The sequence below is a fragment of the Hyperoodon ampullatus genome (genome assembly GCF_949752795.1).
Source record: "Hyperoodon ampullatus genome assembly, chromosome: 4".
Lineage (NCBI taxonomy): Eukaryota > Metazoa > Chordata > Mammalia > Artiodactyla > Ziphiidae > Hyperoodon > Hyperoodon ampullatus.
In genome coordinates, this window is record NC_136917.1 from 73,534,821 (window position 1) to 73,553,573 (window position 18,753).

Here is an 18,753-nt window from a genome sequence, read left to right on the forward strand (position 1 = left end):
GTTTCAGCATGGTGTTCAAGGAGGCTCTTTATGATACGGCCTCTCCCAACTTTCTGTACCTGAGTCCTCAGTCTATGATCCAGCACGCCACATCTATTTTAGTTCTCTAACCACTTTCTCTTGCTTCTGAGTCTTTGTATATATTGTTTCTTCTGCCTAGAACACCGTTTTCCACTCCCTCATTCTCTATCTAGTTACCTTGCTCTTTTTAGCCAAGTTTTACTTATTTTTCAGTTCGCAGTTTAGACTCACTTCCTTTGGGCAACCTGTGATACCTTTTCTACGTGGTTTATTAAATTGAAATCAAAGGAAACCTTACTGAGATATTAACTGTATCTGTGAAAACTGCCAAGTAAATTAAAAAGTATAACCAGCTTTCAAAATCTTATAATGGTTTATGGCAAACTACAATGTAGTTTAATTGTGTTTTTTTCCATAAAGTACCTGCCAGCCTGTCTGGACTTGATGCAAAGGACATTGTGGCGGTGCTGAATGAGGAGGGAGGCTATCATCAGATCGGACCAGCAGAGTATTGTACTGACTTCTTCATGATGTCCGTGACCATAGCATTCGCCACCCAGTTGGAGCAGGTGAGATGAGTGATTCATGAAGAACTTGAAAACATTTTATTTTTAAAATCTGTCTTTTAGGTATTAAAAAGACTTGCAAGTAGACTTACAAAAATAATTTAGAAAAATGTTTTCTTTCATATCAGAAAGCATTTTTGTTTTAGGAAAAGAATAAATTGGGATGATCTTGGTAGTAAGAGAATAAATTAAATCTCTTAGAATTTAGAGGAAAGACCATAAAAAAGCATTGTTTCACATTGTATTCTGTGACATTGTAAAGACTGTTATGAAATGATTTTTTTCTAAGTGTTAAATACTTTACTTTTTGGAGAAATATACAATGTTGGGAACATTGTCTCAGTCAGACCTTAATAGCTGTCAGGTCTGGGATTAGATTTTACCTTATTTACACACTAACAAATTAGCCTAAATGCTGCCAGAAGACAGAAGATTCTTGGGTCAGAGAGAAGGGAGTGTACTGCTCTTAGCACAGCAAGCAACATGAATATCAGCATATTTTTTTCAGTTCCCCCTATCCCAAGTCCCATGGTGGTGACATAGAGGGGCTCAGGTGGTTGCTCCACACTCATTGGGAGTGTGTCACAGCTGAAGAACACAGAACTTAGGGAATGTACGACTTTTACTGTAAGTAGTCTAGGTCTTTGTCTGGGAAGACACGTTACTTTATCAAAGTTATGAGCTGCATAAACAACGCTGGGAGATGGCCTGGATAAGAGTGGTCAGGGCCTTGCATTCTTGTTACACTCAGCAAGAATGTGCAGGGATGCTCAGGGCCTGTGGCCAATTGCTTCCTCCCAGCAATGGCTCAACACAAAAGTAGCTGTTATTTCATTGTCCTTTTCAGGATCGAGTCCAGTTTTTTTGACATTGTCCAGTTTTTTTGACATTATGTTGATCTATAGCACCTGAAATAAATTAATACTTTAAAAAATAGAGGATATGGCTTATGACTTTAAAATTATCAGACTATTCACTTTCTTAGAGGTTTACATTTCCCAGATAATCTGCATTCGTAAGTGAAATATGAGTTAGTGACCACACTAAATCTTAGTAAGATCTATCAGGTAAAGATTTTTCTCAGGAAATGTGTTTAGCTCTGTCACACTGAATTCATGCCCACTACAAAAAGTACTTTTTATATATACGTATTCTTTGAGCTTTACTCTTTCTCTCCCAATTTGGTACTGTCATTTTCTCATTGACACTATATATATGTGATTTTGTCTCTCTCCATCAATTTTCTTTTTTTCCTCTCTTCATAAAGCTCTGCTTGTGGATTGCCCCGGCTTAATGTGCCACCCTGGTTGCGGGGGAAGCTAGATGTCCACTGTCTGTTCATTAACCACATCAGAACACACATTAGATAGTGAGTCTACTGTGTTTTTACTGTGTTATTAAATACCTGCAAAGTATTTTAAATTGCTACTTTATTTTTAAAAATATTTTTTCAACTCCCTAGGAAGGCATAATTTTACTTGTGTTATGTTTTGTGAAATAGGTATGTGTTCACTACTTTGCTAATGTTGTATTTAATCCTAGCACAACTTTAGGGGATTATTATTTTTATTTTTGAGGTGAGGAAACCAAGTTTTGAGAAAGTTTTTTAGCTAGTAAATATCCTAGGCATTTCTGGCCATATGGTCACTCTCCACATTCTCTTGTTCCCATATTTTGCTCTGTTGCCTCTGAAGGGGTTTTGGAGTAAGATCAATTTGAATTGGAATCTAATTCTCACTACTTACTGGCTTCTTTAACTTAGGCAACTTACTTAACCTTTCTCAGGCTTGAATTTTCTCAGTTGTATGGTGGCAGTAGTACCAGCCTTGTGGGTGTGCATGAGGAATGAGATAAAACTAATGTGCTTAACATGTAGTTTTTATGTGTGAACCTATATTTATATAGTGAAAGCTTGTGGTAATTGATCTACTGAATCCACAACTAAAACTAATACAGTTCTTGGTAATACAAAGCAACTTTTTAGGACAAGTCACTCAGTTTAGTTAAAAATAAAAAAACAGATTGATGTCTGGCAAGCTATTTGCTATCTCTGATAAAAATTAAGCCAAGTAGGTTCCTCAAAAGATTAAACAGAATTACCATAGAACCCAGCAATTTCACTACTGGGTATATATCAAAAGAATTGAAAACAAGGTATTCAAATAAAAACTTGTACATAAATGTTCATAGCAGCACTATTTACAGTATCCCAGAATATCACAGAAATAACCCAGATGTCCATCTATGGATGAATAGATTAACAAAATAAATAAATACACACACACACACACACACACACACACACACACACTCGCTCTGGAGTATTATTTAACTATAAAAGAAATGAAGTACTGATACATGCTACAACAAGGATGAATGTTGTAAACATGCTGAGTGCAATAAGCCAGACACAAAAGGTCACATACTGTATGAGTCCGTTTATATAAAATATCCAGATGGGCAGACCCATAAAGACAAAACGCAGATTTGTGGTCACCAGGGGAGGGAGAAGGTATGGGGGAGCAGAATGGGAGTGGCTGCTCAGTGGTTCTGGTGTTTCTGTTTGGGGTGATGGAAAAGTTCTGGAACTAGATAGCGGTGATGGTTGCACAGCATTGTGAATGTACTTAATGTTACTGAACTGTACAGTTTTTAATGGTTAAAATGATAAATTTTCTCTTATGTGTATCTTATGATAATTTTTTAAAACACAAAAAATTAAGCCCAATAATTTATTCATCCCTTGATACTGCTTAGTATTACTTGTTTGCTTTTTTCACTCTTTATGGACAAGCCAAGGATTTTAAAAAATAGCAGTTTAGTTTTTTTCTTCTCAAGCTAGTCAAAGGTAGTGTGAGAAAGCATCTAGTGATAAACAAACATACCTTTCAGATGCAAATAAGTGACTTAGAACATTGATACTGTAAAGTAGTAGAATGCAGGAGTGAAATTAGAGTAAGAATACTGGATTGTGATAATTTTGCTTCCTTTTTAAATATTGAAATTAGGGCAAAAAACCTGTTTCTAAATCCAAGGATGATAAAGGATTTTTAAAAGCATCTCTTCTCTTAGTGGGAATTACTCAGAATTAAATGTGCTATGAAATATAAAAGTGCTATCTTTATTTCTTAAAATTTTTATTGCTTTCTGACTATGGAAGAAAGTAAAAGAAAATAAAAGTCTCTTTTAATTAAACTCCTCAGAAATAATCACCCATAAGAGCAGTATATTCTTTTCCTCAGATATTTTCCCATTCACATAATAGCTGACTATGTGCTAGGCAGACTTGTAGAAGTGAACATGTATTATCTCTTTTAATCTTTCCAAGAACCCTAAGAGAAATGGAGGTACAGAGTGATTAAGTACTTGTCTAAAGTCTCATAGCAAGCCATTGGTGGAGCCAAAGTTGAGGGTCGGGGCTTACTCCAGAATTTGTGCTCTCAACAACTAAAAGTGTATAGGTGCTGGCTCTCAATAAGTATAAATCTACATGATTAAAATCCACATGATTAAAATCTAATCAAACAAATACATTTTAAAGTATAGGATTAAAGTAATAACTTGCTTTGTATATAAAATATATTTAATATAAAATAAATAACTTTATTGACTATTTACTGTGTGCTCAGTACTGGGTTGTTTTAATCTAAGTGGTTAGTACTTTTATTTTCAAACTTAACAGACTTACAAACTGTCCTGTTAAGTTTTTTTGACTTAAAAATATTTTAGGTAACTTTCATGTCACTATATCATTATTTAGGAGCCATATTGTTTGATAACTACAATATTTTTAAGCCATCTCCTGTTGCAGAACATGTCAATTACTTATAGTTTGTTACTTTTAACAATGTGCTAGCAAACATTAAAGGTCCATTAGAAGGTATTTTGCATTTTATGGGACAAGCATCCCATGTCTTCATGTCACATGGCCAGGAAACTACCAGCTTTGAGAAGTAACACTCCTAGTATGGAAGACACCCTTTTTTTTTTTTTTTAATTTTATATTAGACTATAGTTGCTTACAATGTTGTGTTAGTATCAGGTGTACAGCAGAATGATTCAGTTATACATACATACATACATACATACATACATATATATATATATATATATATTTAAGTTACTACAGAATATTGAGCAGAGTTCCCTGTGCTATTCAGCAGGTCCTTATTGGTTATCTGTTTTAAATATAGTACTGCGTATATGTCAATCCCAAACTCCCAATTTATCCCTTCCCCCCACCTTTCCCCTTTGCTAACCATAAGTTTATTTTCCATGTCCGCAGATCTGTTTCTGTTTTGTAAATAAGTTCATTTATATCATTTTTTCCCACATATAAGTGATATCATATGATATTTGTATTTCTCTGTCTGACTTACTTCACTCAGTACGATAATCTCTAGGTCTATCCATGTTGCTGCAAATGGCATTGTTTCATTTTTTTTAATGGCTGAGTAATATTCCATTGTATATGTGTACCACATCTTCTTTATCCATTCATCTGTCGATGGACATTTAGGTTGTTTCCATGCCTTGGCTATTGTAAACAGCACTGCAGTGAACATTGGGGTGCATGTATCCTTTCAAACCATGGTTTTCTCTGGATATATGCCCAGGAGTGGGATTGCTAGATCGTATGGTTGCTCTATTTTTAGTTTTTAAAGGAAACTCCCTACTGTTACCCTCTGAGCATATTTGTGTGTGGATGATTTACTACCTTTACTTCATGTTTGCTTTTACTGGTGAGCCTTCCCATTTGTAATTTTCTTGTGTCTAGTTGTGTCCTTTTCTTTTCTACCTAGAGAAGTTCTTTTAGGATTTGTTGTAAAGCTGGTTTGGTGGTGCTGAATTCTCTTAGCTTTTGCATGTCTGTAAAGTTTTTGATTTCTCTGTCAAATCTGAACAAGAGCCCTGCTGGGTAGAGTATTCTTGGTTGTAGGTTTTCCCCTTTCATCACTTGAAATACATTGTGCCACTCCCTTCCGGCCTGCAGAGTTTCTGCTGAAAAATCAGCTGATAACTTTATGGGGATTCCCTTGTATGTTATTTGTTGCTTTTAATATTTTCTCTTTGTCTTTAATTATTGTCAGTTTGATTAACGTCTGCATGTTCCTCCTTGGGTTTGTCCTGCCTGGGACTCTCTGCACATCTTGGATTTGGGTGACTATTTCTTTTCCCCTGTTAGGGAAGTTTTCAGTTATTATCTCTTCAAATATTTTCTCAGGTCCTTTCTCTCTTTTTCTGAGACCCCTATACAGTAAGTCCCCTACATATGAATGAGTTCTGTTCTGAGAGTGCGTTTGTAAGTCCTATTTGTTCATAAGTCCAATGAAGTTAGCCTAGGTACCCAATTAACACAATCAGCTGTATAGTACTGTACTGTAATAGGTTTATAGTACTTTTCACACAAATAATACATAAAAAACAAAAAATGAAGAAAACTTTTTTTTTTTTTTTTTTTTGCGGTACGCAGGCCTCTCACTGCTGTGGCCTCTCCCGTTGCAGAGCACAGGCTCCGGACACGCAGGCCCAGCGGCCATGGCTCACGGGCCCAGCCGCTCTGTGGCATGTGGGATCCTCCCAGACCAGGGCACGAACCTGCGTCCCCTGCATCAGCAGGCAGACTCTCAACCACTGCGCCACCAGGGAAGCCCCGAAGAAAACATTTTTAATCTTACAGTATAGTACCTTGAAATGTATGGTAGTACAGTACAACAGCTGGCATACAGGGGCTGGCATCAAGTGAACAGGCAAGAAGAGTTACTGACTGGAGGAGGGAGAGGAGGTGGGAGATGGTAAATCTGAAGGATTATCAGCAATAGATGGAGGTTAAGCTGCAGTTTCACTCATACCTGACATTGATGGCACAGGTTCTGGTTCCTTGCTGGAACCAGATGCATGTTCACATCTCTGAAAGTTCACAACTTGAAAGTTCGTATGTAAGGGACTTACTGCATTGCGAATGTTGGTGCTCTTAATGTTGTCCCAGAGGCCTCTGAGAGTGTCCTCACTTCTTTTCATTCTTTTTTCTTTATTCTGCTCTGTGGTTGTGACTTTCACCATTCTTTCTTCCAGGTCACTTATCTGTTCTTCTTCCTTGTTTATTCTGCTATTGATTTCTACTAGTGTATTTTTCTTTTCAGTTATTTTATTGTTCATCTCTGTTAGTTTGTTCTTCAGATCTTCTAGCTCTTTGTTAAACATTTTTTGTGTCTTCTCAATCTGTGGTTCCATTCTTTTTCCAAGACCTTGGATCATCTTTCCTATTGTTACTCTGAATTCTTTTTCATGTAGATTGCCTATCTCCACTTCACTTACTTGTTCTTTTGGGGTTTTATCTTGTTCCTTTGTCTGGGACATATTCCTCTGTCATGTCATTTTGTCTGTGTTTCTGTGATTGCGGTTTCCATTCTGCAGACTGCAGGGTTGTAATTCTTATGGCTTCTGCTCTCTGCCCCCTGGTGGATGAGGCTGGTCTTAGTGGCTTGTGCAGGCTTCCTGGTGGGAAGGACTGGTTCCTACCTACTGGTGGGTGGACTTGGGTGTTGTCCCTCTGGTGGGCAGGGCCATGTCAAGGGGTGTGTTTATCAGGAAGTTGTGGGCTCAGGAAAGCTTTAAGCAGCCTGTCTGCTGATGGGTGGGGCTGTGTTGGTTGCTTGGCCTGAGGCATCCCAGTACTGGAGCCTACAGGCTGTTGGATGGGGCCAGGTCTTGGTGAGAAAATGGTGGCTTCTAGTAGGGCTCATGCCAATGGGTACTCCCCAGAAATACAACCAGCAGTGTCTTTATCTCAGTAGTGAGCTACAGCCAACCCCTGCCTCTACAGGAGACCCTCCAATACCAGCAATTAGGTCTGGCCCAGGTTCTTACGAGGTCACTGCTCTTTCCCCTGGTTCCTGGAGCACACAAGAACTTGCGTGCACTCTCCAAGAGAGAAGTTTCTGTTTCCCCTGGTCCTGTGGATTTCCTGCGATCAAATCCCTCTGGCCTTCAACTCCAGATGCCTTGCAGGCTCTGCCTCCCGATTCCAGACCCCCAGGCTGGGGATTGTGATATGGGGCTCAAAACTTTCATTCCAGTGGGTGAACCTCTGAGATATAATTATTTTGCAGTTTGTGGGTTGCCCACCCAGCAGGTATGGGATTTGACTTTATCATGATTGTGCCCCTCCTACCATCTCCTTGTGGCTTCTTGTTTGTCTTTGGATGTAGGATATCGTTTTTGGTAGGTTCCATTTTTTTTGTTGTTGATGGTTGTTCAACAGTTAGTTGTGATTTTGGGTGTTTTCTTGAGGTGAGATCATGTCCTCCTCCGCCATCTTGTTCCACCCCCAGTAAACATTTCATTTGTGAAGGGCTCCATTTTCCCCCTGCAGCAGCTCCTTACAGTGGGCGGAAGACAGCCTTTTGTAACTTAATTTATAGGTCTCCAAGTTTTGTAAGTGTAGCTACAAAGCTTTTTTTTTTTTTCCCATCAAAAGAAGTTATAGTAAATAGCTTGGATTAAGATTTCTTAAAAACCTTCTCTCATTTACGGAGAGGATAGTGGAGTAAGGATATGTGGATATAAGGAAAGTTCAGTGTAAAATATTTGACCACTTTCTTCTAAAAGAACTTTTATGGAGTTTTCATTGACTAGTTGAATGAAACATAAGCTTTAAAACAACATTAATGTATAAAAATATTTTAGTCTCTGTGCTTGTGTAAGATAAACCTTTAAAAATTAAACTAGTGATTTGGTAGTAATTTGGCAGAGATTTAGAAATTTTGAGTTACTAATTTAAGGCTTGAAAAAAATCATTTTAGCAAATATTTTTGGAGTTTGTTAGACATCTTTAAGGATGTTTAGTGGTTTATAATGTAATAATCATTTTTTTCCTTAAATATTTAGTTAATTCCATGTACCATGAAACTTCCAGAAAGACGGCCTGAGTTTTTCTTTTACTATTCTTTACTGGGAAATGACGTTACAAATGAACCCTTCAATGATTTGATCAACCCAGACTTTGAGCCAGAGAGAGCATCTGTTCGAATACGTAGCAGTATAGAAATTCTTCGTGTTTACCTGGCTCTTCAGTCTAAGCTACAGGTAGGTATGGCAGAAAATTGTTTCCTATGAGATGATTTTTTAAGCATTAAAGAGGTACCCAAACTCTGTCTTATTTCTGAAGTGGATATCATCTTTCTGCCACATCTTTTAATTTTTTAGGAATTATCCTGACTTGTACAGTCACAGCATGACAGTTACTTCAGAATTTTAGGAGATATACCGCCTTACTTTGTTACTGTGGAAAGAGGTAGATCAGTTATCGGTCATTTATCATAAAAAGTTGTACCTGGAGCTTAAAGCTGCGGGCAGGAGGCAGGTTTTATTATTGTTAGTGGAGATTAGCTGTCACCACACAGATCACACTCTAGATTTCAGAATTTATACACCTTATTGCTATTAAAATCAAAGAGATAAAACAACTTTCTAAAACCTGTTCTTCAATTTGGTAGTTTTGTAAACCAATTTTAAATTGGACTTTATTTAAAAGTGAACCTTATCTAGTCCAAAATTACTTTTCTGTTTGTTATGATTAATCTTAATCAGACTGAAATGGGTGGTGAAGTAGGGTGGGGTAGTCTTTTTTTTTATAGTAAAGTGATCATTCATTAGACTTTGCTTGCGTTTTGAGTGGATAGTGAAAAGAGGCATTAAGAAATTTTAGTGGAACTAAATTTTAGAGGTGGTTCTGCTAAATGCAAGGTATTTAGAAAGTTGAAGATTATATAAAATGAAATGCAGGAAAAAAGCACTTTGAATTTTATCTTATAAAATTCCTTACCAAAACTATTGACTTATTTATTAGTTTGATTTTCATGGACAATTTAAGTCATAAAAATCCTTTCTCTCCAGCCCATTAAAAATATCACACCTAATAACATTAGGACTGTTATAGGTCATTGCTGATAGTAGAATTTAAAGTATTTTTATGTAATGACTGCATATTGTTCATATGAATACTAGGTTTGCTGTGGCTTCAATGTAGTAAGGGAAAAGAATAGTTATGTGACACATATCTGGAGCAGCCTTTTTTTTTTTTGGTCGTTGCAAAAGGTGGTAATGTTGAAGTTTTGATTAGCTAGCAGTGATTAATGGTACATTCCACCACCCCAGAGGTATTCTCTTTTACCTTTCACTGTTAAGCAGTCTGTTTTATATATAAAGTTTGAAAAGCAAGAAAAAAGAGAAAGAAATATTCATGGTGTTTTATGGGTGAATAAAACAGAATTATTTGAGTTTCTTTAATTTCCAAATAGGGCTGGACCCATTCACTTATTTTTTAAGAACTGTGTTTAACGTTATAATGGAAATAGAAAAGATGCTTGATGTATTTGTTTTCTGTTTAAATTCATATATTCATGATATAATTTGCATATGTAAGATAGCATAGTACAATATTAAAGTAACCATAGCTCACCAAAGAGACAGAAAAGAGAACGTGATAACATAGGAGTGTACAGTACTGAAAGGAAAAATGAAAAGAATTAATAACTTTATTATTGAGTTCTGGGTAAATTTTGTGCTTTAGCAACAGTTTTTAACAATCATGTGTAAGTATCTTAGCCACTGCAGGTCAATAAGATAATCTGCATTCTGTTTTCCTTCTATGGATCATTTTATAACTTTTTGTTAAGTTTGTGTGTTTAGAATAAAGGAGAAAATATAAAGCCTGATGTTGATTTTCCCTGTCATATTAGATCCACCTCTGCTGTGGAGACCAGTCACTTGGAAGTACAGAAATACCCTTAACCGGACTACTGAAAAAGGGTAGTACAGAAATCAACCATCGCCCAGTCACAGTTGAAGGTGCTTTTACTCTTGACCCTCCAAACCGAGCCAAACAAAAGCTTGCACCTGTTCCTGTGGATCTAGCCCCCACTGTGGGAGTGTCTGTGGCTCTGCAGAGAGAAGGCTTAGATGCCCAGGCAAGTAGTGACCCTCCTTCCCCTCCTCTAGCTTCTTCAATGTAGTTCATGATTAGTCACAAAAGTTGAGCTTCAGAAGCATTACCCCACATAAGAAAGTATTTATTACTCTTAGGTAGTGGCCTTCATTATATGATAACCTCCTCTCCAAAAAGACCCTTCTGAAAAGTGCTATGGCTTCTGCCGCATTTCATAGGTGACACTGTCCAGAGCCCTTCAGTCCAGTCTTTTCATGTAGTGAAAACCATTCCCCACACCCCCAGCTCGTAGTCAGTAACTGTGGCAGAAGAGGGACTACGGTAGAAGAGAATATTTTTAGACCCAGTTTCCAGTAATTTGCGTTAATGGATCCTTTTTGGTTGACTCAGCCTTAGCTAAGATAAGGTTTTTGGCTCAGTGTTTTATAGTCCTCATACTGTCTGTAGGCAATAGAGACATTTATTTGAATATATATGTTTTTTGATTATATATAGCCCCAGAATCAACTTTAGTGTCATGTTCTTTTAAAGAACTGATTTTTACGTAGGCTGTGAACTGAAGTGAGAGTTTAAAAAGACATATATGCATGTATTTTTAGAGGATAGTGGAGCAAAGGAAGAAAATCATACTAGACTTCTGGGTTTTTGGTTTTTTGTTTGTTTTTTAGTAATACCTCCTTTGTATTGCTTTGGTAGGAATAACCATTCCCAAGGACACCTATGCCTGACTTCTTTTATTGAATATCCCTTCTTATGCATTAGGATGCATTTTGATACGGAGCTCTGGATATCATATTTCCTTCCTGTTCATCTTCCTTTTTCTGGTCCTAGATGCTATAAGAAAATTTGCAAATTATGAAGAGAAGTAGACTAGGAATATCCAAACTGGGAAAGGAAGCTAATATTTTTTAAAAACAACATCACGATTTTTGCTTAATTATGAAGGAAAGTTCTTTGCATATTATACTTTATTTAAAAATTGTTTTTAGTCTTTAATTGAATTAAAGACCCAGAATGAACATGAGCCACACCATTCAAAGAAGACAGTTTTCACCCCCACAAAGGAGAAGACACACAGTGGGCCCAAGTCTCCACGCGTGTCCCCTGTTCCACCTCACAGTCAGTCACCTCCAACAAGAGACGACGCAACAGAAAGTGAAGTGGAAAGCTTACAGTATGATAAGGACACAAAACCCAATCCAAAGGGTAAGGTATTCTTTTCACAGATCTATCTTTTAGGTATAGATTTTTCAGCCATCTATTAAATGACTGCGAGTTTTCATGGGTGCTAAGTAAAAATTGAGTTTTTTAAAGAGTCAATGTAAAAAAAAAATCATACTAAAGTAATTGCAATTTACTTAACTTCATAGTAGAATTTGCTAAAAGGTAAGATAATTTTTCAGTTATTTTCATACTAGAAATAGTAGCTTATTCAAAAGAAATTAAAGAATATAGTTCTTTCGAATAGATTATTAGCAAACTCTTCAGTATCTCAATTTCACTGGAATTTTAGAGAAAAGAGATACTAACTGCCTCTTATAGTAAACTCAGAATAATCATTTTTGATCCTAAAGTTGAGACAGTCTGAGAATGCATATTTATCTTGTCTTATAAAATTTTTCCATCTGTTATGTAAGAATCTACAGTTAAATTTAGTAGTATAAGTTGTAAGAGCAGTGGTGGATTAGGAGTTAGAAGTTTGGGTACAAGTTATAGGTCTGTCACTGAGTAGCTATAGGACTTGGGCCATTCATTAAACACCTCTGGTGTATAATAGGATTGGACTAGATACCTCTGTCTTTTCAAGTTTTAGTGTTTTTGTTTGTTTTTAATTTTTGTTGGAGTAGAGTTGATTTACAAAGGTGTGTTAGTTGCAGGTGTACAGCAAAGTGAATCAGTTATTCATATACATATATCCACTCTTTTTTAGATTCTTTTCCCATACAGGCCATTACAGAGTACTGAGTAGAGTTCCCTGTGCTTTACAGTAGGTCCTTACTAGTTATCTATTTTATATATAGTCGTGTGTCTATGTCAATCCCAATCTCCCAGTTTATCCCTTCCCCTCCCCTTTCCCCCTTGGTGACCATAAGTTTGTTTTCTACATCTGTGACTGTATTTCTGTTTTGTAAATAAATTCATTTGTACAAGTTTTTTAGATTCCACATACAAGCAATATCATATGATATTTGTCTTTCTCTGTCAAGTTTTAGTTTTTTGTTAGACATAGTCTAACAAACGACTTTTTAAACCCTAACCAAACTACTTTTTAAAAAGTGATGTAATTATATCTGCAATAAGTCTCAAATACAACTGTTCAAATACTAAGCTATATTCACCTGTCTCTTAGAAATATTAGTGCCTGCCAGGCTGCTATCATACATTACTGCATCGGTACTGTATGCTTTTGTGTTTTGCAATATATGTTGAGAGTGAGAGTAAGCTCTTTTTTTTGCACAGTTCTATAATGGGAATTAAAGCCTACATAATATTGGACAAGTCACTTTAAGAAGTTTATGCCTCAATTCATATGTTTATAAAATCAGATAGTCAAGTCTTTGCTTGAAGGTAAATGAGATGATATCTTTAAATTATCTGAATAACTTAAGAGAAATTGTTAGCAAATAGAATTTTTTTTTTTTAATTTTTATGTTCATTTTAGCTGTCAGTTCTTCTGAACCAGCTTTACTGGCCCAGCCAGTGACTACATCCATTGCTTCAGGAACAGCTTCAGGACAGAAAATTGCTGTTCCTGCAACATCACATCATTTTTGCTTTTCAATAGACTTAAGGAGTGTCCGTGATTTGGAAGTTGGTTTTCCAGTCAACTGTATATTAAGGTATGATTTGATTTTGTTTCAAAATATTTTCTGAGGAGAAATGCCTTTCCTCTGTTTGGGGTTTGCAGAGGAGAAATGTCACCAAAGAAGTTATGACATTTGTTAAATCAGTGGACTAAAAGGATGTAAGGCTATTATGTCCTAATGACTTTGAACTTAATTAAAGGTGGCATTGGTAGTATGAGAGGTAACAGTCTTGCTAATAATTGTAGGTATTGATAATAATTTGTTAATGTTCCTTTTTAAAATATAGTGACTCTTGAACTTAAAATGTATTGTTTCCAGAAAAGGTGCCATAGGTCAAAATAATGGGAGTATAGTATCTGATTTTTCTATAAAACTGTGTTATAATGGGAGGTTATAGTCTTAATATCTACCTTTTATACCTATGAATCTAAAGACCATACCTAATGAACTGGAAGTGTCCACACTGTTCAATTTAGCTAATTGAAATATATGTTTCAGTCAGTTAAATGGCTTTTACATAATGGCTTGTTTTGCTTTTTTAAATTATTTATTTTGGGCTGCGTTGGGTCTTCGTTGCTGAGCTTGGGCTTTCTCTAGTGGCAAGCAGGGGCTACTCTTTGTTGCGGTGCATGGGCTTCTCATTGTGGTGGCTTCTCTTGTTGTGTAGCACAGGCTCTAGGTGTGCGGGCTTCAGTAGTTGTGGCATGAGGGGTCCAGTAGTTGTGGCTCGCGGGCTCTAGCACAGGCTCAGTAGTTGTGGCACATGGGCTTAGTTGCTCCGCGGCATGTGGCATCTTCCTGGACCAGGGATCGAACCCATGTCCCATGCATTGGCAGGCGGGAAGTCCAGGACCAGGGAAGTCCCCATAATGGCTTGTTTTTAATAATACTACATTTCCATAGACTTTGTGGCTAATATATATATAAAATGTAATATAATTATGTGTTTTAGTTCGGAGTCTTTAGGTCCTCATAAATTACTTTGGAATAAGCATTAGCATTTGTAATAAAATTTTTGGTCTTTATGTGATTAAAATGAGAAAATCAGAAAATCTTTCCATCATCTTGGATTGCCATTCCCAGGAATGTCAGCAACTTCTCATTGCTTCCTGCTGTTATTTGAGGCATGTCTGCCTTTCAAATGCATAAATCAACTCCTACTTGTATCTAATTTTTCAGTTGTTTGATTCCTTATCAAGTTGTTCCCAAAGTCCTCTGAGCTTTGGTGTGACTAATGGACAGAATCAAAGGGACCCAGCACTGAGTTCACACAGTGAAGTCATAGAATGGAAGTCTGTCCTCACAGCTTAAGTTCTGCATTTTACCTCATGTTAGAGGCTGAGAATCATGACTAAAATGTTGTTTTTTTAAAAATTGAAAGCCAGGAAAAAGTTTTCTGCTGTAGACATAGCTTTTCTCACAGGGTTTATATAACATAGAACTGTTCCTTTTTCTCTCCTGCTGCTACTGGGGAAACTGATCTTAGGACACTTTGGCCAGAAGCACAGGGATGATCTGAGATTGGATGCTGTGAGGGAGGAGCCTTGAACAAGCCCAGTTAGAAAGCACATATTAGTTTTTGTGTTTCCTGCTTGCCATAGGGCCATTTGTTAATCATTAAGTGCCTACATTATGCCAACAGTTTGTCCGGTATTAGGGCATGGGGCATATAAACAAAGAGCTCAATCTAGTGAAGAAGACAGAGTCAGAAATACGTCAGTACATGAGGGAGGCTACTAGTTCACTTGACAAAGAAAAGGGAAAGAATATACTACCCCGAGGAAACAGGTATGATCCACTTAATACTCTATAGAAATCACTTGAGGACTACTGCTTCTGTCTTTGATTCATTTTAAAGCTTTTTTTTTAATGTTGGGCATTTTATGTTTGATAGATTTTATGTTATCATGCTCTGCGTTGATATGAAATTGTAGTGTACAATTGTCTAATGGAATTTGTGAGATAACTGATATTAGAAAAAGTTTAATGTGTTTGCTTTTTTTTTCCGCCTTTTAAATCACTACATCTGTAGTAGGGGGTTAAATTTCTACGGGATGAGCTCTCTGAGATGACGTAAATTGAGTTTATGTAATTGTGTAGGAATTGAGTTTATGAGCAGGATTATTCTTGTAGGAAAAGCAATTTCTACTAGTAGAGTTTAAAGTCTAGTTTTATTAATGAATAACAAATTATAAAATGAAATTTAAGTGAGCATTACAATATCTCTATTTGGCTTTACATACAAAATAAGTTCAGCAATAGTCAGACATTCTTCTATTTAATCTGGTGTGACTTTTATGATGAAAGAAAGAAATAGTGTTATGTCACTCTTTGATTCATCTGTAGTACATTTGAGTTGCTTTCATGCTTGATTCTCAGTTCAGAGACAAAATACTATGAATGCATCCTTTTGGAGTTGACTAAGGGTTTTTTTAGCTTGTACAAAATCAGGACATTATTATATAAAGAAAAATAGGTTTAGAAATTAAATTTAGCAAGCATTTCTCGACAGTTTACTATATGATGGAAACTGTTCTGGGAGCACAAAGATGAAAAAGATAAGACCCATGCCCTCAGGAACTCTCCCTCCCCCCCACGTTTTAGTATTTATTTTTTTTATAAAAATATTTTTGACATAAAACATTGTATGAATGTAATGTGTACATGTTAATTTGCTACATTTATATACCTCAGGGAGCTCTTAACAGATGGCAGCTCTGTCTTTGTTTAGTGGAGTCATTTTCACTTCTGAATCTTTGTTTTATTTGAAGTGTATCAAAGTGACTGTCTCTTTCTTATTTGGTGTATTGCCTTAAAAATACCAGTGTATACTCCTCCTTCCCCAGAGGATCATTGGAAGATTACTTGTAAAGGAACTTTGGAAACCAGTGCTGTGCAAATAATGCATTTTCTCTATAATTTCTGTGATTTTTATATCAACACTGAAAATATTTGTATAATTTTAAAGTTGGTGATAGGAGTAAAACCATAATGTATTTGTACCATTTATCTATGAAAAAATTTTTATTTAATACTCATATTACACTTTTTTTTTTAAACAGACTATAAATCCCATTTGTAAACTATAGGATTTTGTTTTTCTTAAATTCTAGGTACTCATATCCTTTCTTCGGAAGTGCAGCTCCTATTATGACTAATCCTCCTATAGAAGTTCGGAAAAACATGGAAGTTTTTCTTCCCCAATCTTACTGTGCATTTGATTTTGCAACTATGCCTCATCAGCTGCAGGATACCTTCCTAAGGTAATGTATACATGCTGTGTATGATATTTTCTCAAATCAACTCTTGAAAATTTGTATCATATGAACAAGAGGAATTCCTATATTTTTACATCCATAGCTGCTTATGCATTTGCGAATCTAGAAACAAATTTCAAATCTGTGACACTTGTGGTTCCACTATAAAGTTTTATGTGGTTACGAGGGCTCTTTTTAGATTTTCATATCTTGTTTGCCTGAGTTGCGATATTAGAACTTTCTTAAAATAATATATGAATAATGAAGGAACTTTGAAAAGTAATCTTGCTTTTTCCTAATATAATATGTGACGATAAATAAACTGTTTAGTTTTTATTATTGATTCACTTAATGACTGTAATGCGTTATTTTCTTTTTCTGTTTTTCATCTATATAAAATGGAAATGTTGATCCAGCTATCTGAAATGGATTTGTGACGAAAAATGAGATCTGTCTTTTTACTTTCTCAGAGTATCACAATTTGAAAAGAATTTTAAAGGAAAGAATGAAGAGTAACTAAACGTTATGTAACCATTTGTGGGAATAGTAGTGTTCGGAAGGGTTTTCTTCATTGCACAGGAAGAGGTGTAAAAAAAATGTAATAGTATTTTCTGTTTCTTACCTGTGGAATTGAGCCTTTACATTCCAGGTAGCAAAAACATCTTTGGCTACATTAAAGGAATTCAAAAATTTTAGTCCAGAAAAGCCTTAGTTCAGAGTTGATAGGTATGAACATATGTTTCTCTTTTCCTTTTAGGATTCCATTGCTGGTTGAACTATGGCACAAGGATAAAATGAGTAAAGATTTACTTCTGGGAATTGCCAGAATCCAACTTTCTAACATCTTGTCTTCAGAAAAAACTCGCTTTTTAGGTTCTAATGGTGAACAGTGTTGGCGACAAACTTTCAGTGAAAGCGTGCCTATTATAGCAGCACAAGGGTAATGCATTTCCTAGAGCTGGTCTTAGCTTTGCTTTTTATTCTGTTTAGCTAGCTACAACCTTATCCTTTCATGTCATTTTTTTTTTCTGATCTTTTTTCTTTGACCTATGGGGGTTATATCCCAGTTTGCTCTTTAGCTTTCTGATACCTACTATATCCTCACAGAGTGAATCTGTGCTACCATAATACTGTAATACTTAGAGTGTTGAGTGAGTATTTCTCTCTGCTCTCTTTAGACTGATAATTTTAAGTTCAGGATCAGTTTGTTTTTTTTGTGTTTTTTTTTTAGCTTAGTAACTCAGGGTCAAATTTATAATGTATTTTTACATTATTTTGAATTTTTCTACTTGAAAAATATTTAAACTTTTGCCTCAAATATAGTTGGAGAATGTTGCAAATGTTCGACACTTTAGAAAAATGAATATTCTTTTTTTGCCCTGAAATTCACTGCCACAGTGAAAAACTTGAGTTCACATATTTTACACAAAATCATTCAACAAATATGTTATCTTTTTATATTTAACAATAGAAATTTAAATTGACTTTAACCTTACATATCACATGCCTTTATTTTTAAAGCATAGTAAGAATGTAGAAGAAAATCAGGCCCAGTAAAAAGCTGAGATGTAGAAGTATTATTGGAATTTCTTCCCTTACTTTTCCTCATCCATGCCACTTCCAGAGAGTGAAGGGTTTAGTAAACCTTTATTCACTTGGAGATCTGGGAACAGGTTTTTAGAGAATCAGTTATTCTGGTTAACTGAAAATTCTTTTAAAAATCAGCATTCTTTTCTCTTATTGTAAGTAGAATATAATGAAAATAATCATTACTTGTTGGAAGTTATTTTAATGCTGATTGCTTTGAATAACTTTTATCGCCCTGCTCTGTAGACAGACGTTTTAAGAGATTTACCTAAGTGAAAACTTCAGAGATGATAGCGCTTCCTTTTATTTTATTCATTTCTTCTGAAATCTGAGATTAGAAGAAGAAAATGTAAAAGTTGATTAAGAGTTCTAATCGTGTGGGATCCATTCATTAAAGTTTTGTTTGATTTAAACAAAGCCACATTTTTTTGTTGCCAGAATTTTATTTTCCTCTAACATTTTGTCCTTTTATTTAATGGTAAATGCTGCATTCAGGTTCTGTGATACAGAAAAGTATTCGTTATAATAAAAATAACATAATCATCCCACTTCTAGGATTTAACCCT

At 35.7% G+C, this 18,753-nt stretch overlaps 1 protein-coding gene across 3 annotated transcripts in view; it reads left to right on the top strand.

The window, feature by feature from the left end:
- The window catches only part of CEP120 (centrosomal protein 120), a gene marked incomplete at both ends in the record, with an annotated part of 77,194 nt that overhangs the window by 18,632 nt on the left and 39,809 nt on the right, over nt 1-18,753 (top strand). The window contains 7 exons of one of the 3 annotated variants that reach the window (XM_079702775.1): nt 442-590; nt 8,478-8,675; nt 10,331-10,558; nt 11,526-11,742; nt 13,199-13,376; nt 16,457-16,606; nt 17,358-17,540. In XM_079702775.1, coding sequence (XP_079558901.1) covers nt 442-590; nt 8,478-8,675; nt 10,331-10,558; nt 11,526-11,742; nt 13,199-13,376; nt 16,457-16,606; nt 17,358-17,540 — 1,303 coding nt within the window. The remainder of the gene's footprint in view (nt 1-441; nt 591-8,477; nt 8,676-10,330; nt 10,559-11,525; nt 11,743-13,198; nt 13,377-16,456; nt 16,607-17,357; nt 17,541-18,753) is intronic. The other 2 variants (XM_079702773.1, XM_079702774.1) reach the window with 2 other exon arrangements.